At 37.0% G+C, this 21,021-nt stretch overlaps 1 protein-coding gene across 1 annotated transcript in view; it reads left to right on the top strand.

The window, feature by feature from the left end:
• The window catches only part of COL28A1 (collagen type XXVIII alpha 1 chain), a 174,579-nt gene that overhangs the window by 50,063 nt on the left and 103,495 nt on the right, over positions 1 to 21,021 (top strand). Inside the window, exons 12-17 of the mRNA XM_042918489.1 lie at positions 1,494 to 1,562; positions 2,630 to 2,698; positions 9,502 to 9,570; positions 13,162 to 13,230; positions 16,475 to 16,543; positions 20,370 to 20,438. Coding sequence (XP_042774423.1) covers positions 1,494 to 1,562; positions 2,630 to 2,698; positions 9,502 to 9,570; positions 13,162 to 13,230; positions 16,475 to 16,543; positions 20,370 to 20,438 — 414 coding nt within the window. The remainder of the gene's footprint in view (positions 1 to 1,493; positions 1,563 to 2,629; positions 2,699 to 9,501; positions 9,571 to 13,161; positions 13,231 to 16,474; positions 16,544 to 20,369; positions 20,439 to 21,021) is intronic.

Here is a 21,021-nt window from a genome sequence, read left to right as displayed (position 1 = left end):
TGAGACAGGTTTTCTTTGTTATGATTTTGAGCCTGGGCTTATCTTTTGGGGGGCTGATTTGACTCTGACCCTTCTTCCTGTCTCTTCTTTCCCCCCTTTACAATTGATTAAAGCCCATAGACTTCCTTAAAGTAAGGCCTCTACCATATCAATAGAAATTGCTTTAGTCACTAAAGAGTCCCCTTCAAAAATCACAAGCCTCCAGGGAAAATTGAGGCTTTAACATTGGTGAAAATTCTTTTGTTTCCCTCAATCTGGAGAAGGATTGTTTCAACTTCTTGCCCCATTTTACGGTTAATTGATACAAGGTTGAAGAGAAGAGAGAAATCTGTAAGTTGGATGAAATTTTAAATAGCAAGTATTCATTAACTCAAACACAACAGTATTCAGAAACCTTCCTTCCCATAAATTAGAGGTATGTGTGTACATAAAGAACTAGAAGGAAATGCCCCAGAAATTAATAGTAGCTATAGACAGATAAGTTAAAATTTTCTATGTGTGTATGCCTTTCAATATGTGGCAAATTTCCTATAATGAAGGTGTGTTATTTCTGTAAACAGAAACAAATTAAAAAAAGAGATTGTAATCAATAGCCACTTCTAGTAAACAGAAGGTTTGAAGGTGGGTAGCTCAATGAGGTTTTGTTTGATCAAGTTCAATGAGGTTTTCCAGGAGCCAGGCACTTAAAAATGTTTTTCTGCATGGTCCTCTTCAATGGTTGGCATTCAGCCAAGAGATTGGCTGCCTCAAATTTACAAGATACCTATCGCATCTCCAAGTAGGAAAGAAGAGGCAGGGGCAAAATCTTTTCTCTTTGCACCTAATAATGTCACCACATCTCATTGGTTGGTACTGAGCCAAAGAACCAACCAGTGGCAAAGGAACAGGAGATGGTAGATTTGCATTAAACCAATTATTATTCATCCTGTGACCCTGAGTATAAAGAACAGCTTTCCATTGACATGAACAGATCAGAGTTCCAACAGCAGGGAAGGAAAGAGGGCAGGAGATGATCATTGGGTAGGAGACAAACGTGTCTGTCAGAAGCACATAATAAAGACTTGCTGAACAACAAGTGAGGGCTGCAGTGCAACATGCATCCTGAAAACGTTTGCTTTTGCGGGCCTCTTCTTCCATTTAAAAAAAAAAAAGCTAAAAATTATACATTACAACTGAATTGGGATAAAGACAAATTTAATCCAGAATGAATTCATTGTCATATATTCATTATTTTTTTAAAATTTGTATTCTGATTTTAAACATTAAAATGGAAACATTTTCATGGACCCTAGACATTGTGACTACTGTGTTCAGTGGTTAATTCAACCCTGAGTCTTGTTGTCCTTCCAGCTGGATTACAAACACTTTGAGGGCAGTGACTGTGTTCTAGATTTCACTGTTGCCCTCAAAATTCCTACCACAGCACTATGCTCTAAGAGCTGTTCAACAAATACTGTTGAGTTGACCTAACATATAACTGTTTCTTCTTGTAGGGTGAACCAGGTCCCCCTGGTCCTCATGGTCCTCCAGGAGCCCCCGGTATTGGACAGCAAGGAATTAAGGTAAAGATTCTTGTCTTTTTCCCTATTTATGAGTATTAACTTTATTGTTGGGCTGGAGAAGCTATGATTTGAATCCACTCAACCTTACCCTCTAGATACAAAGAGGCTGCCTGCAGAAGGTACTTACAGTCTGGGTTCTTGGACACTGCAGTGCTCCAGGCAGGGGCAGTTACCACAAGAAAAATCAATGTATTTTTTATTTGATTGGTATGAAAAATTTGTCTTGTCTCCAAATAAATACCCACCTTATTGCCAATGTACATCTAGTTCTATTAATTTCATGGAATGTAAATGTTAACATGCAAAATTGTTACTGGGACGTGAAGCATCTTAACACATAAACTATCATCTTCTCACACTAAAGAAGCATAGAAGGGCAGAAACCAGGAGGACCACAACACTGAACAAGTAAGTGTTGATAGAAAGGTTTTTAGGGAACTAGAAAGTACTGGAACATCCAACATGTTGGAGTGCTCTGCATCATGTAGGATGTCACAGAGCAAAAGTGCTTATTTTAAATGGCTTTTCTATGTCATTGGGACAATAAGACTTTGTTGCAGGAATAAAACAGAGAGCAGCACAAAACAGTGCACTTCTAATGAAGTCAAGTATCACCACGGATGGTATTTAAACAATAAGCATATTGAGACTCTAGAGAAAGTGGAGTTTATATTGGCAGAGTTATCGGACAAGGATTCTGAAGGAGATCAAGTGTGAAATAGAATTGAAAAGAGAGGTAAAATGGAACAGAGTGGGTAACATTCCAGGATGGTGGCAAGGGGGGCAGGGAACGGCACAAGCATTGTTTGCTTGGTCATCTCCGTAACCAAAAATGAATCGAATAGAGTCTATCCTGCCAAATACTACACAATAGCTTCTGAAAGCTAAAAGTAATGTTCACTTAAATTCAAACCATTTTTCCTCCTCCAGAATTTTTTTTATCTTTATGAATGTGAAAAGTTTGACTATTTAGCCATTATTTTTGTTGAAATCTCCAGAGTATCTTGTGGTATGTTTATTCTTTATTTAAAAACTCAAACCTTCATTTGATTATTTCTTTCTCTTAGGGGGAAAGAGGTCAGGAAGGAAGAACAGGAGCTCCAGGACCGATTGGCATTGGTGAACCAGGCCAGCCAGTAAGTATCAAGAAATTCTAGATGGAATAAAAAGGACAAATACAGTTCTTATTTGCTCTTTGTAGTTAGACTAAGTGGTTAAATTAAGCCATCTTGTATCTTTGGGACAGCAAAAGACAATAAATATGCAAGGACCAGATATGAGTGTTATTTTTCATACCACTTGATAGAACCACACGCATACACATGTGACATATACGACTGGCTTTCTCTTACCATAATCTCTTACAAGATTGATCAGCTTGTCCAAGAAGGAAAGAGATCTCATGTGTCAAAATTTCCTAGGATATAGGAGAACTGGATTTAGGCATAGGTCTATACTTTGTAACTGACTTTCCTGTAACCATGAAAAATTACTGAGAATAGGACCTTGTTCATAAGCTAATTTATGGGTAGGATTGATGAAGGTAGACAGGTGATACCTGTGTTATTTGCAGCTTCTAACTTATGTAGCTTTGAAGTTTACTATTTTTGCAGAAGAAAAAAAAAAGTGTTTCTATCAAGAAATCTGGAGAAGAAATGAATAAAACATGACTATTCTAGTATAGAAATTCTCTTAACTTTTCAAGTAATCATTATTCTCCCAGAAAAGAATAGTAACTAACTCACTGAGGTACAAATTAAAACAACTGTATTGGATTGGGAGAATTAGTATTGTTAAAATGTCCATACTACCCAAAACAATCTACTGATTCAATGCAATCCTTATCAAAATTCCAATGGCATTTTTCATGGAAATGGAACAATCTTAAAATTTGTATGGAACCGTAAATGATCCTAATAGCCAAAGCAATCTTGAGAAAGAAGAACTAAGGTGGAGGTATCACACTTTCTGATTTCTAAATATATTCCAAAGCTATAGTAATCAAAACAGTATTGTATTGGCATAAAAACAGACACACAGACCAATGGAATGGAATAGAGAGACTAGAAATAAACTCACACATATATGGCCAATTAATTTCCAACAAAGGAGCCAAGAATATACAATGGGGAAAGGACAGTCTCTTTAATAAATGGTGTTGGGGAAATGGGACAGCCACATGCAAAAGCATGAAAGTGGACCACCATCCTCCACCATACACAAAAATGAACTCAAATGGCTTTGAGTCTTGAATGTAAGACCTGAAATCATAAAACTCTTGGAAGAAAACATAAGCAGTAATCTCCCTGACACAGGTCTTAGCAATAATGTTTTGAATTTAATACCAACAGTAAAAGGAACAAAAGCAAAAATAAACAAGTTGGGACTATATCAAACTAAAAAGCTTCTGCACAGCAAAGGAAAACATCAACAAAATAGGCAATCTACTGAATGGGAGAAAATATTTTCAAATCATATATCTGATAATATCAAAAATATGTAAAGAACTCATACAACTCAACAATAACACAAAAATTCAATTAAAAAACAGGCAGAAGAGTCGAACAGACATTTTACCAAAGAAGACGTACAGATGGGCAACAGGTATATGAAAAGATGCTCAGCATCATTAGTTACCAGAGAAATGCAAATCAAAATCAAAATGAGATATCACCTCACACCTGCTACAATGGCTATTATCAAAAGTACAAGAAAACAGGTATTGTTGAGAATGTGGAGAAAAGGGAACCCTCATGCACTATTGATGGAAATGTAATTTGTATAGCCAATGTGAAAAACAGTATGGAGATTCCTCAAAAAATTAAAAATTCTATTACCATATGATCCAGCCATTCCACTTGTGGGTATTTATTCAAAGAAAATAAAGTCACTAATATATTGAAAAGACATATGCATCCCATGTTCATTGCTATTTATAATAACCAAGATAGGGAAACAAACTAAGTGTTCATTGATGGATAAATGGATAAAGAAATTGTGATATATTTATAGAGTATATCCACATATATATGATGGATTACTATTGGATATATATATAATGGATTACTATTCAATCATAAAAAAGAATGAAGTCTTGCCATTTGCAACAACATGGATTGACTTCGAGGACATTACACTAATTGAAATAAGTCAGACAGAGAAGGGCAAATGCCATATGATGTGGAACTGTAAAAACAAAAAATCAAACCAGTCTTCTAGATAGAACAGGCAAAATCAACTTTATTTTTATATTCTAGTAACAGACACATAGAAATAAAAATTTTAAATACAATAGAATTTATAGTCATTAAAAATAGAAATACTTGGGTATAAATTTAATAAAACATGTATAAGCTTTATATCCTGAAAACGTCAAAACACTAATGAAAGAAATAAAAGAATATTTAATAAATTGAGAGACATACCATATTCATTGATTGGAAGACTTGACATCATAAAGCTGTCAATCTCTTTAAATTGATATAAGGTTTAATGCAAGCCTTTTAAAAAATCCCAGTAAGATTTTTTTAAAGGTATGGACAAGATTATTTTAAAATCTGTATGGAAAGGCAAAGGAGCTAGAATAATTAAAACAATTTGCAAAAAGAAGAATAAAGTTGAAGAAAGGGTTTAAGATTTATTCACATAACTACAGCAATCAAGACTGTGCAGTTCTGACATCATAGAAACATGATCAGTGGAATAGAATAGAGAACCCAGATACAGACCCACACACTGATTTTTTTATTTATTTAAAAAAATTTTTTTTAATGTTTATTTATTTTTGAGAGAGAGACAGAGTACAAGCAAGGGAGGGGCAGAGAGAGGGAGACACAGAATCTGAAGCAGGCCCCAGGCTCTGAGCTGTCAGCAAAGAGCCCGATGTGGGGCTTGAACCCATGAACCATGAGATCATGACCTGAGCCAAAGTCGGACGCCTAACTGACTGAGCCATCTGTGCATCCCTTGAATTCATTTTTTAATAATTGTTTTACTATACTTATATTTTTAGTGTAATATTCTCTTCTTGTATTTTATATTCCTATTATTAGACCATTAAGCATTCAAAGAGACCATTTTTTGGTCTCTATTTTATAATTTTATTATTTGACATTTTGGGGAAAATTTATGTTATATAGGCTCACTTTTATTCATTGTCAATTGTTTTCTTATATGTTTTATACTCTGGCATCTGAATTCATGGTCATCAGGTCTTTACCTGTGAAAATCTTAAGTGTTCTGGGTGGAGGGTATTTGAGAGGAATTTGCACGTACACCTCTTAGGTACTCCTCGGATATCCTTGATACTAATGTCTTGACTAGGTGTTCCTGGATCACCTATATGATGGCAGTTAAAACTACAAACCCATACACAGCACTGGAGCAGGCTTGGAATTTTTAGGCCCATTTAGAGCCTAAGTGAGGGTAGACAAGATTCTTGTCTTTCATATCGCTGTGTTGACTAAATGGCTTTTTTCTCAACCCAGCCCTTTCATTGACAATATGTAAGTAACTTTGAAGGTCCTAGCTTTCTGTGGGGATCTCAGGTCTAATACTCTCCTCATTCTCCTTTGAGTGAGCCAAAATCTTTGCTCCTGGTTCTCTGTCGTAGGTTTTCTAGACTTATTTCCACCATACGACCACACGTTTCCACCCAGAACAACCACAGCATCAGTTTCTATGCGCACTACCCTAGCGTTCAGCTCTTTTTGTTTTGGAGCCCTGTGACTTCCCTCACCTATTTATTTTTGGATTTCAGCTCTGCCTTTAAAATTTATTTTAAAGAAAATTTGTATTACTTGCCTTTTTGTTTATAGCTAAAGAGTTTACACAATATTGCTAGAACATGAAGTTCTTGTTTGTTTGTTTTCTAAGCCACAATTATACAAATCAGAAAGACACCATGAAGTCTGCAGTTCAAGTGGGAACTGAAATCATTACAAAGATGAGGAGGATTGCAAATAATGTATGCAAATGTTGTACCAAAATGTCATAATAAAAATCCAACACTGAGTTTCTGAATTATTTAGAAGTAACATAAAGACTTACCTTGGGACTGAGAAAGGTTCTGCTGAAAGTCTCTTACCTTTGTTTCTTTGTCTGGATGATTTCAAACGGTGTCAGGTTTTTTTTGTTTGTTTGTTGTTTTCTTTTTGTACAAGGATATTGAGAACATTGTTAGTAAAAAATACCCACTAAAGTAGAACTATAAATACTTTGAAGTTAAAAATTATATAAACAGTACTGTTTGAATATTATGGGCAATTTTTATTATTATTTAGCACAGTTATTTTTAATGCTTGAAATGTATATTAAAGCCACTTTTACTGATTATCTACACTAGTGAGATTATTAAGAAAAGTAATATGATAATGGATGATCACATTTTACCACATTAATGTCTCAAATAAAGCATTTCACTGATCAGACTGTGTTAACTGATAATAACAGTCCTTATATTTTTTTTATTAGAGGCATTCATGAGAAATCAAATAAGTATGCCATAATTATAATTGATTTTCATGCTTTTGAAAAGGACACTGTGAGTTTTTTATAGAAGCATTTCTGTCTTTTAGAAATAATCCATGGGTTCTGTCGTAGTAAAGTATAGTTCATCTACCCGAGTACCTGCTCTTTCTCTTAACCAAGCAGTCACCTTTCATTCTGCTTTGCTGTAAAATATGAGAATACTCTGATGATACAGACTGTTCCTCTGACGGTTGGCAATAATTAAATTTTGGATCACTGTTGTTTTAAATGCCTTTAAGCAATTACTCACAAGTATTAGTTCTCTGTTCTCTGCAGCTTGGAACACATGGCTCATCAAAGCCTCCAATGTTTTCAGTCTCATCTTGGCTGGTGTACTCTAGAAATGCAGAGATGAAAGGAGGGTTGGGTGTTTATGCCTCGTAGCAGCCCTCTCTCCATATTGCTTACTGTAAACCATTCACCCTGAGGCTAACTTATTCATAATGCCCTGAAAGGACATTCTTCACCATCACAAGATTCAAATAAAATAATTTCGATAGTGAGGGCAGATGTTTATTAAGTGCTCAATATGTAAGAGCTTTAAGTCTCTCTGACCTAACCCATATATTAATACTCATGGTTCTGGTAGGTACTATTGTTACCACCATCATGATGAGGACGCTGAACTTTAGAGAGATTAAGTTCTTTGTCGAAGTTCGCACTGCTAACACATAGCCGAGCTGGGACTTGACCCTCAGTCCATATGACAGTATAATTGTCAGGAAAGCCTGTAAGCTCTAGGAGACCAGGGAGCAGGTCTGTCTGCTGTTCCCAGAACTTAGCACACTGCCTGGCACTTACTAGGCATTTGGTCAGTATTTGCTGAATGAATGGAAAAAATTGAGTGAACTGGAAAAAGACTTCTTTGCATTGAATGTAAATTGTGTTATTTTCATTTGTTTTATCATTGGGGAAGAGGAATCATTTGTCAATTTGTTTTTTTTGGTTAAAGCATATGATGTTAGCTAGGCACTTACTCTTTTATTTGCAATCTAGTTTTCATGCTTATATTTATTTTTCCCCTAGTTAATCACTCTAACGTTAGAGTAAGCTATCATGGATATTAGTGCTTTGATTAAGGTCTTGGACTCTTAAAAGCTAGGTTTCCCATAAGCATAGCAATTTAAATTGAATTAAATGTTAGCTTTTTTCTTTAATTAAAGTCTTTATGAAATTGGTTATGCATAAATACTGAAGAAGACTGTCTTTTAAAATATACAATAATAGGGGAAGGCAAAAAAAATTTGAACACGGGATACAATTAGCTTTCTTTTTTATAAATCTATAACTGTGATCAGTCACTGATTAGCATAATGCTGAATCCTAGCTCTGCTCCCAGGCTCAGTAGAAAGCACCTCTTAAATTATCCCGGATTACTGTGTATCAAGCCCGAAGATCATTCACAGTGTCTGCCGTTTGCTGGCTTTGGAGCTGCTGGGCAACTCGGTAGACTTTGTTCTGTCCTAGGCTCACTTTCTGGCAAGCAAGCCCTCATTATTTTTCTTTTACATCCATTAGAGGAAAAGCTCCTATCTGTGCTTCTAAGGTTCTTGTTGTTAGTTCCTTTTCTACTTTTATGCCTTCTGGCCAAGAATAAAGAGAGGGAAAATTTGTAGCTTTTTAAAATTTCCACTTTAATTGAATATCTTGCTGTTGTCTTTTCTTTTTCAATCAGTTTGTTTCCTGCCAGTCCACTTCAAAGCCAGAGAGTGTGTTGTTTCTCTTTACTTATGTGAGAACTCTTCACCATCTGACTGCCTTTCTGAGCAATGGTTACATGGACTTTTTAATTTGAATCACTGAGATCAAAAACCATGCTTCCTCTGCATGATTCTATCAAGATTCCTATTTGCACATAAACCCCCAGTGGACTCAACCAGTCCTCGAAAGAATTCAAGAATTCAAGTTTGAATCCAAATTTGTCAGGATAGAAATTAAAACACATGTAAACAGAATTCGATGTTTTAAAGCAGCTGTGCAGTGATTTCTTCACAGGGCTCCCCTGATGTTTTTAAATTACTTAATCACTCAGCAACCTTCTCCAGGCCACACAGTGGCTAGATTTTTAGACTTCCCTCAAAGGACTTATTTCCTAATCCTTATTCCGAAGCATCACTTAATTTCCATTTTCCTCTAATATGAGGACACCAGAATAGAACATCTTATGCCAATCAAATGGAATGAGTAATACAATGGGAATATTCTTCTTCACAACTCTACAATTCTGCTGATCAGTATGGAATTTACTAGGATTCTCACTAACAACATAAATAGGACTATATCATTGCATGCCCATGTGAACTAAAATATAACCATTTTCTCTCTTCCTTCTTCCTCCTATCTCTCTCCCCACTTCCCATTCTCTCTTTCTTTCTCTTTTCCTGTTCCTCATTCCCTCTTATCCAAACAGGGTCCCCGCGGTCCTGAGGGAGCACCAGGAGAGAGGGGCTTACCAGGAGAAGGATTTCCAGGGCCAAAGGTAACAACACCTCCCGTACTATGAAAAAATGCTTTGCCTTGCATGGTCGTGATTTATAACTTTAAAAAAATGGGTCCTAGCCAATTACCAGAAGTCAAGTATTTTCCTGACTACCTTCACCCTATTAAATGAAGGAAGATGTAAGTTTTTCCTTAACATGAAACTCTGGTGAAATTTGCAATTATAAATAACTAATTGACAGACTTCTACTTCATATAATTATTGCATGTGAAATGAGAAAACTCTCTTAAAGTAATCTATAGTCATTAAAGCCACAGTGATAAATAGCATCGTTATGCCCAGAAGTTATCAAGCGTAGCTACCATAGAACTTTATTCACAGCTTTGTTTTGTGAAACATAGATAAGAAACTAATAAACGAATTTGTAATCACATTGTCATTAGCATAATAAGAAAGGAAATATAGCAGGGAGGAGGGCACTGGAATTACCTTGTTATAATAAGGAGCAAAAACTATGAAAAACATACCTTTTACCTGGCAAATGAGAATTTAAATGCTTCTATTGCTTCCCATATATAATTCTTGGTGCTCAAGTTCCCCTGGGAACCTTGGTTCCTTGAGGAACCCTCTGGGGTTGGCACACTTTTTCCATAAAGGGAAAGATAATAAATATTTGAGGCTTTGTGAGCAGCATGGTGTCTGTTGCAACTACTTAACTTATGCTGTTGTAGCATGAAAACAGTCATCAGCTCCGTATAAATGAGTGAGCGTGACTGTATTCCAGTAAAGCTGTATTTGCCAAAAAATGTAAGCCCTGAGCTGGATTTGGCCAATGGGCTATAATTTGCTGACCTCTGGTCTAGGCTACTTACCCACAATCTACCAAAGGCCACACAGGAAATGATTTTCCAAGACACTTTGGGCAGCATCAACAAAATTTCAGTAACTAAGAAAACATTTGGGGGTTCTTTTTCCTTCTTTCTAAAGTCTTTCCCCAAACACACATGCATGCACACATGCACCGCCCAGGGAAGCACATGCTGTTTGTTTTCTTTCTTTCTTTCTTTCTTTCTTTCTTTCTTTCTTTCTTTTCTTTTCTTTTCTTTTCTTTTCTTTTCTTTTTCTTCCTTCCTTCCTTCCTTCCTTCCTTCCTTCCTTCCTTCTCTTCCTTCCTTTTCTTTCTTTCTTTCTTCCTTTCTTTCTTTTTCTTTCTTCTTGTGTTTATTTATTTTTGAAAGAGAAAGAGAGAAAGAATCCCAAGCAGGCCCTGCATTGCCAGCATGAAGCCCAGTGTGGGCTTGAACCCACTAACCATGAGATCATGATCTGAGCCGAAATCAAGAGTTGGATGCTTAACCAACTGAGCCACCCTGTGCCCTGCACATGCTGTTTTCTTAAGTGTCTAAGAATTTCCACTTTAGTCAGTCAGATTGCTAAGATCTCACCTTCTCAGTATAGCCTCAGCTCTAGAATTGCATCTCATTCTTAGCCTTTTCCACCATGATCAATATTCTATTGTCTATGAGAAACTGAATCTCCACTAGAGGGAAATCAATTAGTTAAAACCTAATTTACACTAAGTTGTGACTGCTGGGTTGAATTTTAAAAGAGGCCCTCATTAACTAGCAGACTTTAATTTGTCACAATAAGTGGAAATAATATGTAGGATAAAAGGGACATTACTAATGCCCTGACTTAATCAGAGTATCACTCTCAGAAGACAGATGTTAGCAAATTAGCACTACATTTCAGGAAGTTTTATAATACATACTTTCTTGATTTTTTTTTTTTTGGCATATAGAAAATTTCTGTTTTTGTGTAGTCCAAACAACCTGGGAAATTCAAATATCCAGGGTTATTTCTCTTTACAATCTGTGGGGGTTTTTAAGATAAATAAATAAATAAATAAGAGGGGCACCTGAGTGGCTTGGTTGATTAAGTGTTCAACTCTTGATTTTGGCTCAGGTCATGATCTCATGGTTCGTGGTTTTGAGCCCCACATCAGACTTTGTGCTGACAGTGTGGAGCCTGCTTGGGATTCTCTCTCCCTTTCTCTCTCTGCCCCTTCCCTGTGTACATGCTCTCTGTCTCTCTCTCTCAAAATAAATAAATAAAAACATTTTAAATGAATGAATAAATAAATAAATAATGAATAATTGAAATACAAGAAGCATATTGCAGGGTGTGTCTTAGTGACAGGTTCAACTGTATGTTATAATAATACACTCACAATAACCCACAGCACTGTGTTACCCTCTTTCTCATCCCAGAAAGAATACATTATATTCAGTGTTATTTTAGGGTTGATTGTATATAATTTTACTCTGTGGTAATGATTGGAAGAAACCATTAGTCAGAATACCTCATTCGCCAACCAGCAGGACCAAGGGGAGTTTTCTATATGTGCTACATGGGGTTACTTTGCACTGATATAGAGCTTAAGCGAATAAATTATGAATCTAGAGGGACTTGAAGGTTTATTGTTTCCTAGGTTTCTTGCAAGTGTTCTTTGATTTTACCCTTGGCTTAAACAAATTCATGAAACAAAAGCTATTTCTAATTGATTATATGGTTTATTTTTCATACAAAAGCACAGAATGTCATGATTTCGTTGGTATGCCATCACGACCAGAGCTATTCACGTAGGCCACATGACTATAGAAGTCTACCCAAGAAGATTTTCTATGAATTCTCCTAAAAACTAATAGCAAAATTATGGAAAGAGCCTAAATGCCCATCAACTGATGAATGGATAAAGAAGATGTGGTTTATATATACAATGGAATACTACTTGGCAATGAGAAAGAATGAAATCTTGCCATTTGCAGCAGCGTGGATGGAACTGGAGGGTATTTTGCTACGTGAAATAAGTCAGTCAGAGAAAGACAGATACCATATGTTTTCACTCATCTGTGGATCTTGAGAAATTTTACAGAAGACCATGGGGGAGGGGAAAGGGGAAAAAAAAGTTACAAACAGAGAGGGAGGGAGGCAAACCATTACAGACTCTTAAATACAGAGAACAAACTGAGGGTTGATGGGGGGGGGTCAGGGGGAGGGCAAAGTGGGTGATGGGCATTGAGGAGGGCACCTGTTGGGATGAGCACTGGGTGTTGTATGGAAACCAATTTGACAATAAATTATATTAAAAAATACACACACACACACACACAAACTAAATTTTCAATGAATGTTTATAAATTATGATATAAAACATATGACAAGTAATTCAGTACAAGCAAGTGTTAGTTCATATTCTAATATGAGAGACAAATGTTCATTGTGTGATGGACCTATAGCTGCATCAGTGTTGAGGGAGTGGAGGATTGATTCAGTTTGTTGTACTATATGATTAATTAGGCCCCCCATTTCTAGATATTTCTGATTATATTGGGAATGGAGTTCTTTTCCAAGGTTAGTGATGCTGCGTACATGTTCTGTTTGGATAGATTCCTCCCTATTTAATAGTATTAAACCTAATGATGTGTATTTTGCAAGTTACAAATCTTGGGGTCCGCTAGAATGACCCATTTGCAGTGAATAGTGAATTTGGATGCTTTGGATGCTTCAACTGTTTTTAAATCCTGATTTTTATTAGTATACTGATATTCCTCCCATATATATTTTTAGGGTGAAAAAGGCTCTGAAGGACCAATTGGCCCACAGGGATTACAAGGCCTGTCAATCAAAGGGGACAAGGTACTGCATATGGAGTATACGATAGGGAAGATGCACCAGTGTAATTATTATTTATTCATTGTTCTTTATGCATGTACATTTATGAACTGTATTCAACCTGACAACCATATCACACAGGGATCCAGGTTATTATGAATCAAGTATATGCAGGGTTTATTGTTATGTGGGATGAATTATGATTTGAAAAATCCCATCATTTATATTTACAGTAATGGCTCATTTATTTGGGTTTTGACTTCCAGTAAAACTATCTTCAGCCAACCAGCTTTGTAGACAAACATGAGCAAAACAGACCTCTTCTTAGTAAAGAAAATAGTTTTTAAAAACATATTTACTTGACCTATTACAGAAAGTTCATGTCCATCCTTAGATGCTCACTCAAAAAAATATTACTGGGGCACCTGTGTGACTCGGTCAGTTAAGCATCCGACTCTTGATTTCACCTCAGGTCATGATCTCATGGTTTGTGAGATTGAGCCCTGTGTCTGGCTTGGGATTCTTTCCCTCTCTTTCTGCCCCTCCTCCCGCTCATGTTTGCTTTCTCTCTCAAGTTAAATAAACTTTAAAAAATGGGACTGGGGCGCCTGGGTGGCTCAGTCGGTTAAGCATCCGACTTCAGCTCAGGTCATGATCTCGCGGTCCGTGAGTTTGAGCCCCGCATCAGGCTCTGTGCTGACAGCTCAGAGCCTGGAGCCTGTTTCTGATTCTGTGTCTCCCTCTCTCTCTGACCCTCCCCCGTTCATGCTGTCTCTCCCTGTCTCAAAAATAAATAAACGTTAAAAAAAAATTAAAAAAAAATGGGACTAAAATAAGAGAACTCATTTAAGAAACCTAGCGTTGGTGCCCTCCTACAAGGACCAACAGAGATCCACCTATAGTTGAACAAAGTTAGGTTTTATAGACTCATTACAGTGAGGAAGACCACATACTATGGGGAACCCATCACTACTCAGTAAGAAGATGAAAGTTTTCTTTATAGGACTTGGGCTTGTGTTAGGTGATTTGGGGAGTGTCCAAGAAAGTACAGGTTGGGTTTGGATTGGACGCTGCAGGTATTTTTAAGGTGAGGTAATTTTAAGATTGGATGTTTTAATGAGTCTTATCTAGGAGGTGGGAAAAATGGAGTCAGGTTTAGCTATAATTGGTAAAGAAATAGCCATTCATTTTAGCTCAAATAGGGGGATGTGTGATCATTTGTCCATGAATAGGTTGTTTGGATGTTGTTTTTTGTTTTTGTCTGTGTTCAGACATGGCTATAGACTCCTCTTGCTTTTGTCTTGGTTCATTACATAAAATGTTCATATCTGATACTGGTAGCCTGCAAAACCGTTTATGTTCAACACAACACCATGGCCTACCTGCCATTGCTTGTCTCTTTCTCACTAGTTACTTGTCTTCTTTAAAATAGCTACAGATTGTCCCCAGATTAGAAGTGGTATTGAGGCTGCTGATAGAAGCTGCTGGAGGCTGATAAGGCCCAACAGACCAGAGGGAACAGAAAGCTGCAGAGGGGGGAGAGGATATAAGAAATGCGCAAAAAACAGAATTCATATCAATTTGGAGTCATGTATGTTAATTTCTAAGCATGCCATCAGATTTTATATATTACAATAATGACTTAGATTCATGATTATCTTGGGTCTTGTGTTTCAGTTTTGAATTACTTGTTTCTTTTATTTACTGGTAACTGTCTCTTCCACATATCTGTATTTAAATAGCAGAGATACTGGTAAAAAGTGACTTATACCAATTTTAGTTGTAATACAGTTCTTGGCTTGAATCGCTCAGCCCTGGTTGTAGCTCTAGCTCCTAAAAATATGTAAAGATGCTCTTTCTTCCTTTGGAGCAGTGAGAACTGAGTACAACAGAACTATGGTTCCATGAGTTTAGTTTAATTTACTAATGATGATACAAATTTGTTTATAAAAACATATTTATTTAGCCCAGGTACTGGCAAACTAGGGCTGGCTGCTTGTTCTTATAAATAAAGTGTTTTTAGAACACAGGCACACCTGTTCATTTAGGTATTGGCTGGGGCTGCTTTTGCACTACCAAAGCAGCATTCGTTAATTATGATAGAGACCTTATTACGGTCCTTGAGAATAAAATATTTACTATCCAACCCTGTAAGAAAAAGTTTATGGACCTTGATATAGCCTAAATACAACTGACATTTGAATATCTGGGGGGCCTGCTGGCTCAGGTGATAGAGCATGCGACTCTTGATCTCAGGGGTTGTGACTTGAAGCCCTACATTGGGCATGGAGCCTGCTTTAAAAACATAAAAATAAAAAATAGGATAAAATATGCAACACATTGTGCCTTTGCTGTTCTGGGCTGTTCCGGCATCATCATCCTTGCAGTGGATGTTTACTCTGCCTGGAATGCTTTTTTTCTATGTTTCTACTGGATTCATTTTCTGTCTCCAGTGAGGTCATCTCTGGCCACTTTATGCAAAATTGTAGCTGTCCCCCCCCTTCCCTGATTTAGCTTTCTGCTTAGCACTTATCATTCTTTAACATATTATTTATTTTATCTATCCTGTTTACTGTCTTCTGTTTTTCCCACTAAAATGTAAGCTCCATGAGAACAGAGATTTTTGGCTGCTTAGGTCACTGTTGCTTCCCCAGCGTTTGGAATAATTCCTAGCACATAATAGGCACTCACGGGTACCTGCTGAAACACACAAAGAATGAATGATAGTGTTCTTCTTGCTGATAACTCTCACTTTGCTTCCCAAATTTATTTCAGAGAAAGGAAAGGTGAGGTTCTTCAGTTCTGTTGCATTTACCTTAAATAACTTCTTAATTTTTAAAGCATATTTTTATAAGATGTGGAGGGGAAAGGTATTTAGATAATTTTGAAACATTTCTCTTCAAGTTCTCTCTCAAATCCTGATTTTCTTGTACCCAATGAATATTATACATTTAAATATTTGTTATAATCCTAACAGGAAGCAGTTGTGTCATTATAACAACGATTTAGGAATTTTGTGTTCCTGTGAGAAAAATGACTGATAAATACAAACAGGTGCAAATAGTCACCAATTTAGACTAAACAGTGAAACTAGCATTCACTACTTTGGCAAACTTGAACCATAAACTGGTTAAAAGAAAGAGTTTTCTAACTTTTTATGTTGAACCATTTTATGCTATAGATGGATTTCAATTCAGCATAATTCAAGATTAGCAAAGTATGAAAGGATGAGGTTTATTGTTATATTTCTCTCTTATTTTCAACACAGGGGGATTTGGGACCTGCGGGACCCCAAGGGCCAATGGGCATCCCCGGAACTGGGAGTCAAGGGGAACAGGTAATCCAAGCCTTCTCCCTTTCCTTTCAGTATGGAACATTCTGGCCAAATCCTACTGTTCATTGAAAGCCAGTCCTGCAAACACCTCTGAGTATATTTGATAGTCAAAGCACAAGGGGATGTACATCCAAAAGTAAGTGTAGGGAAGGAAAAGATGGTTCTATGAGATTTTATTTTCTAGAACTTCCAAAGACTTAAAAAATAAAATGTGTGCTTCTTGGAGCTGTGACTTTTAACCTTCATGTCTAATTAACAGGATAAGAGTTTCAGATTGAGTTTATATTTTTAGTTTTCCTTAGGAGCAGTGGTTTATTTACCTGTGGGTTTGTGTATTTTCCCCTTGAGGCTTTGTGAATGATTAGATCCCACTTTCTCCCAATGCCAATAGAGTAGTCTTTCCTACTCCCCAGCCATGTACCAATCTTAAAAAAGTATTAAACTTAAAACCAGCACCAGAATCAGAGGTAACCACTTAATTTAAGGGGTACTGTTCCTGAATAGAAGCAAATCACAGAGAGGGTTTATAAATAACATTTGGCCTCCCTCGGTCAGAAGAAAGGAAAGCACTCTGAGGATGTCTCTACATTCACGGCTGGAACTGCTTCCCAAATCTTCTGACCATAACTTTTGGAAAAGATGGGCAATTTTGTTAGATCTGAGTAATACAAAGATAATATAATAGTACTATCTACCTACAGAATCTCATTTAATCAACGTGACGAACAAATCCAAATTTATGCTGAATGTCCTCCTGCATAGAAAGTAGCCAATCTGTTGATTAAGATTTATGATTAAGTTTTGAATTATTCCATTGCCTAGAGAATGAACAGTGCTTCCCTTATCTAGGACAATGGGAAAAGAGGATTAAAAAAGGATAATTCCAAATCTCATTGTTGACATTAACTCTGGGTTTATTTCTAAACATCTAGTAATTAATTAGTATTTTTGTTGTTGTTATTGTTAATCTAAGCAACATTAAATCTGGATATAACTCCTCTTTCCATTTCCTTTCTCTTTGTAGAAATCCTAGTGTAATACATTAGGAAGGTTAAGATGCAGGAAAAGCCAAGATAAGTCTGTATATAAGTATTTAGATAATAATTAAGAGCTGGATATTTTGATTACATAAGGATTATGGTTTGACTATGGCATCAAGCAGTCTCACACTTTGTAGTTTATTTGCCAATTTCATACAGGCTTACATTCTGGTCCTGGATGTGACTGGACAGTCGTGTTGCTTCCTGAGTCTTGTGGTCCTGGTGCTGAGTTACCACTAATAGGCCTGAAAATGAGGTCCAAAAAAAGCCAAATCTTTCCAGATGGCCTGTAAATCCTGGATCTCCCACCTGCAACTTCCTATTGCCTTTACTATTGGATCTTGGTGGATGTTGTTGTGCTTCAGGTTAAAAAACATCTCTGACTTCTTTTGTTTTCTCACCCCTTTCTCTCCTTTTCCAAGAGAAGATAACTTTTAAAGTAGACCTATCTATAAGGAGCTGACCCCTATCGGTAGGAGATTGAATAGAATGTGTTATTTACAAACTGCTTTAAATAAGAAAAGAGTGTGTTTGCCCTTTTAAGACAAATGATTTAAATCCTACTTACATTTAACCTCCATTTATACAGTTATTCATTTTTCTTCTTATCCTTAATTGAACATGTTTACCCACGGAATGATTGTTGCTAGACCTCCCTAATTCTCTTATAGAAATGAATTTTCCCACTCATCTGTTTTGGAGGGAATTCTTGTTTTCAGGAACATGTTTATAATATGACTCAAGTGGCCGGCAGATTTTCATTAAATGTTTGGAGGCTTGACAACTTCAACTCTGTTACAAATTGGAGTGAAATACAAATAACCACATACACATAAGTGCACATAACCCTTCGAATTTTTTGGTTCCTTGTCACATACCATGCTACTTGTAGACTATTGTAAACGATTCCTTCTAATAATAACATTTTAATTCCTTATTATAATAACCTTAGCTTTCTTAAATTGTTTACACTGCCTCATCTTCATTAACCAGAGAAAAGGGGAATCGTGTTTATAATTAAAAAATAAACAGCAGTTGTATCATCCAGCTGGAGAAAAGGGGATGCCATTTGTAATAAACCAATCATATATCTATAACCATTATTTATACAAGCATGGCTTGTGAGGTGTAAGGGAAATAAAATTTTAGTTTTTTCCTCATCATCCCTTAAATATTTTCCAGTGGGGAAAGTTTTTTCTTTTTCTGGAAGAAATTACCAACAAACCTCAGTCTTTTCTTATCACTTTTAGGTAATAAAACTTATTGTGTCACCTCTAAGTTGTAAATCACAGTTTTAATTACGTAATGCAAATTATCTAGTCAATATGTTAATTTTCCTTTTAATCTTCATTCATCTGGTATGAGCTGTAGGGAGAGCCTGTGGTCCATGGGAGGGATCGTGCTTCTCATCCCTCCCAGGCTGAGTCAAGGATGAGGGTAGAGGGGAGAGGCCACAGAGGTTCTTTCCTGGCTGGTCTGTTGTCACATGGCTTTGGATCCTCTGGTCTTGACAGATGTTTGACACTAAGTTTCCTTGTGGGGCTCCTGCCTTGCCCCTGTGACTGCCACTTTCGGGCCATGGGTGAAGAACTCTCTTGCTCCAGTCATTTCTCCCCATCAACCTCTGCTTTTCTGGGGGTTCATTTAATACTGACTCTCTCTGTTGGAGTTCCACAGCTCCTCCAGGTCCTCTTGGCCAGGATTCAAAACAATTCCAGGCCAACCCTGTCTCTCATCTAGAGTACATCTGGTCCACAGAAAAAAACTAGTGTGGCCTTTGTGCTGACAGACCCTGGATGGATGGGCTGATTGCTTCCCCCCGCCGACCCCACCCATGCCCCTCTTGACCATCATAGTCCATTTTAGCTCTCCCAGGTATGAGGCAGACAAAGGTCCCTTGTGTCCCCAAAGCAAAAATCAAGGTCAATAAGTGGTTTCACTGAAGCTCCCTCTCTAGAATAGGCTAAAGAGGGAAGCAACCCAAATCCCTCTCATTTTCTGCAAAGAAAATGCTTTGTAAGACTACTTTCTCCAAAGAAGAACTTATTAAATCCTCTTTCCCCTTTTTATATCCACAATGTGAGTGAGAGTCTAGTGTTTGAACATTCTTCAATTTGATGTCTATAGGCTATTGCTTCTTAGAGCCTATGGCCAAACTTTCAACTTAATATCCTGATATATTTTCATTGATGCAACTAGAATATAGGTTTGCCTGCATGAGACTGAGATGTGAAATAAGCTCACAAGACGGAATTTTGTTTCTCTTATTTGCAACTCCAAGCTGGTGTGGTGGCTCTGCTCATCAGGGTCTTCAGGGGTTCGGTCTTCTTCATTCTTATGAGTCTGCCCTTCCAAGGGTACTTTCCTCATCCACAGGATCCACAATAACCATTATGTCTTCACTTCAGCCACTGGGGCAGGGGGACATGGAAGGGGAAGGCATACTTCCTCCTTTGTCATGCATCAGAAATTGCACACATCACTTCCATTCATATCCCATTGGCCAGAATCCAGTCCATATGCCAATGCCTGTCTGCACAAGGGACTGGGAAATATGGTCATTATTCTAGGCAGCCATGCAGGTCAGCTAAAATTCTTTTACTATGGATAAAGGGGAGAATGCATATTATGGTTCAGCTAGCAGCCTCTGTCATGCCATTCAACAAATATTGAGGATGAGTAATGTATTATGTGATGTGAACTAAAATTTCATGTTAGAGGATATGAAACTAGTCTTATCCAAATTTCTGAATTTCACTAATACTATTTTTAAACATTTTATTTTAAAGGGAATCCAAGGTCCTATGGGTCCACCTGGTCCACAAGGGCCCCCAGGACAAGGCTCACCTGGTTCTAAGGTAACTTTCTTTCTTTTCTTTCTTTCCTTCCTTCCTTCCTCTCTTTCTCTCTCTCTCTTCCTCTTTCTTTCTCTCTCTCTCTCTCTCTCTCTCTCTCTCTCTCTCTCTTTCTTTCTCCAAGGTAACTTTCTAAATGAAAGCAGAGTTTAGTACATCCATAGTCTATTGTTGTTTCCTGGTCAGGAGCCAGTGCATTGGGAAAGCAGTAGATGAAATGAACTTAAACATCAGATTTCTACTTAATGCAAAACATTATAGATATTCCTGATGGTTTAGATAAGGTAATGTGTATTCTTTATGCTCTTAGGCACATTTATTTATGCAATCTTAATTTACTGTTTTATTACGTTTTCTCAAGAGATCCTATTCTAGCAATTCAAGGAGGATTGTCAGTAGAGGCCACCTGTGGGCTTGCTAATTCATTCTGACCAACACTCCCACAATAGGTCAAACTCCTGAAACATTTAATTAAAGATATGGAGTCAGAAATACATAAAACTTTTCTGTGAACATGGGAATCTTATTATGTCCTAAATTAACAGCTATTATTTATCCTTAGGGAGAGGCATGGCACTTATTATTT

This window comes from Panthera leo, chromosome A2, assembly GCF_018350215.1.
Source record: "Panthera leo isolate Ple1 chromosome A2, P.leo_Ple1_pat1.1, whole genome shotgun sequence".
Classification (NCBI taxonomy): Eukaryota; Metazoa; Chordata; class Mammalia; order Carnivora; family Felidae; genus Panthera; species Panthera leo.
Note: the sequence above shows the minus strand (reverse complement) of the source record. Positions and strands in the feature narration are given on the sequence as shown.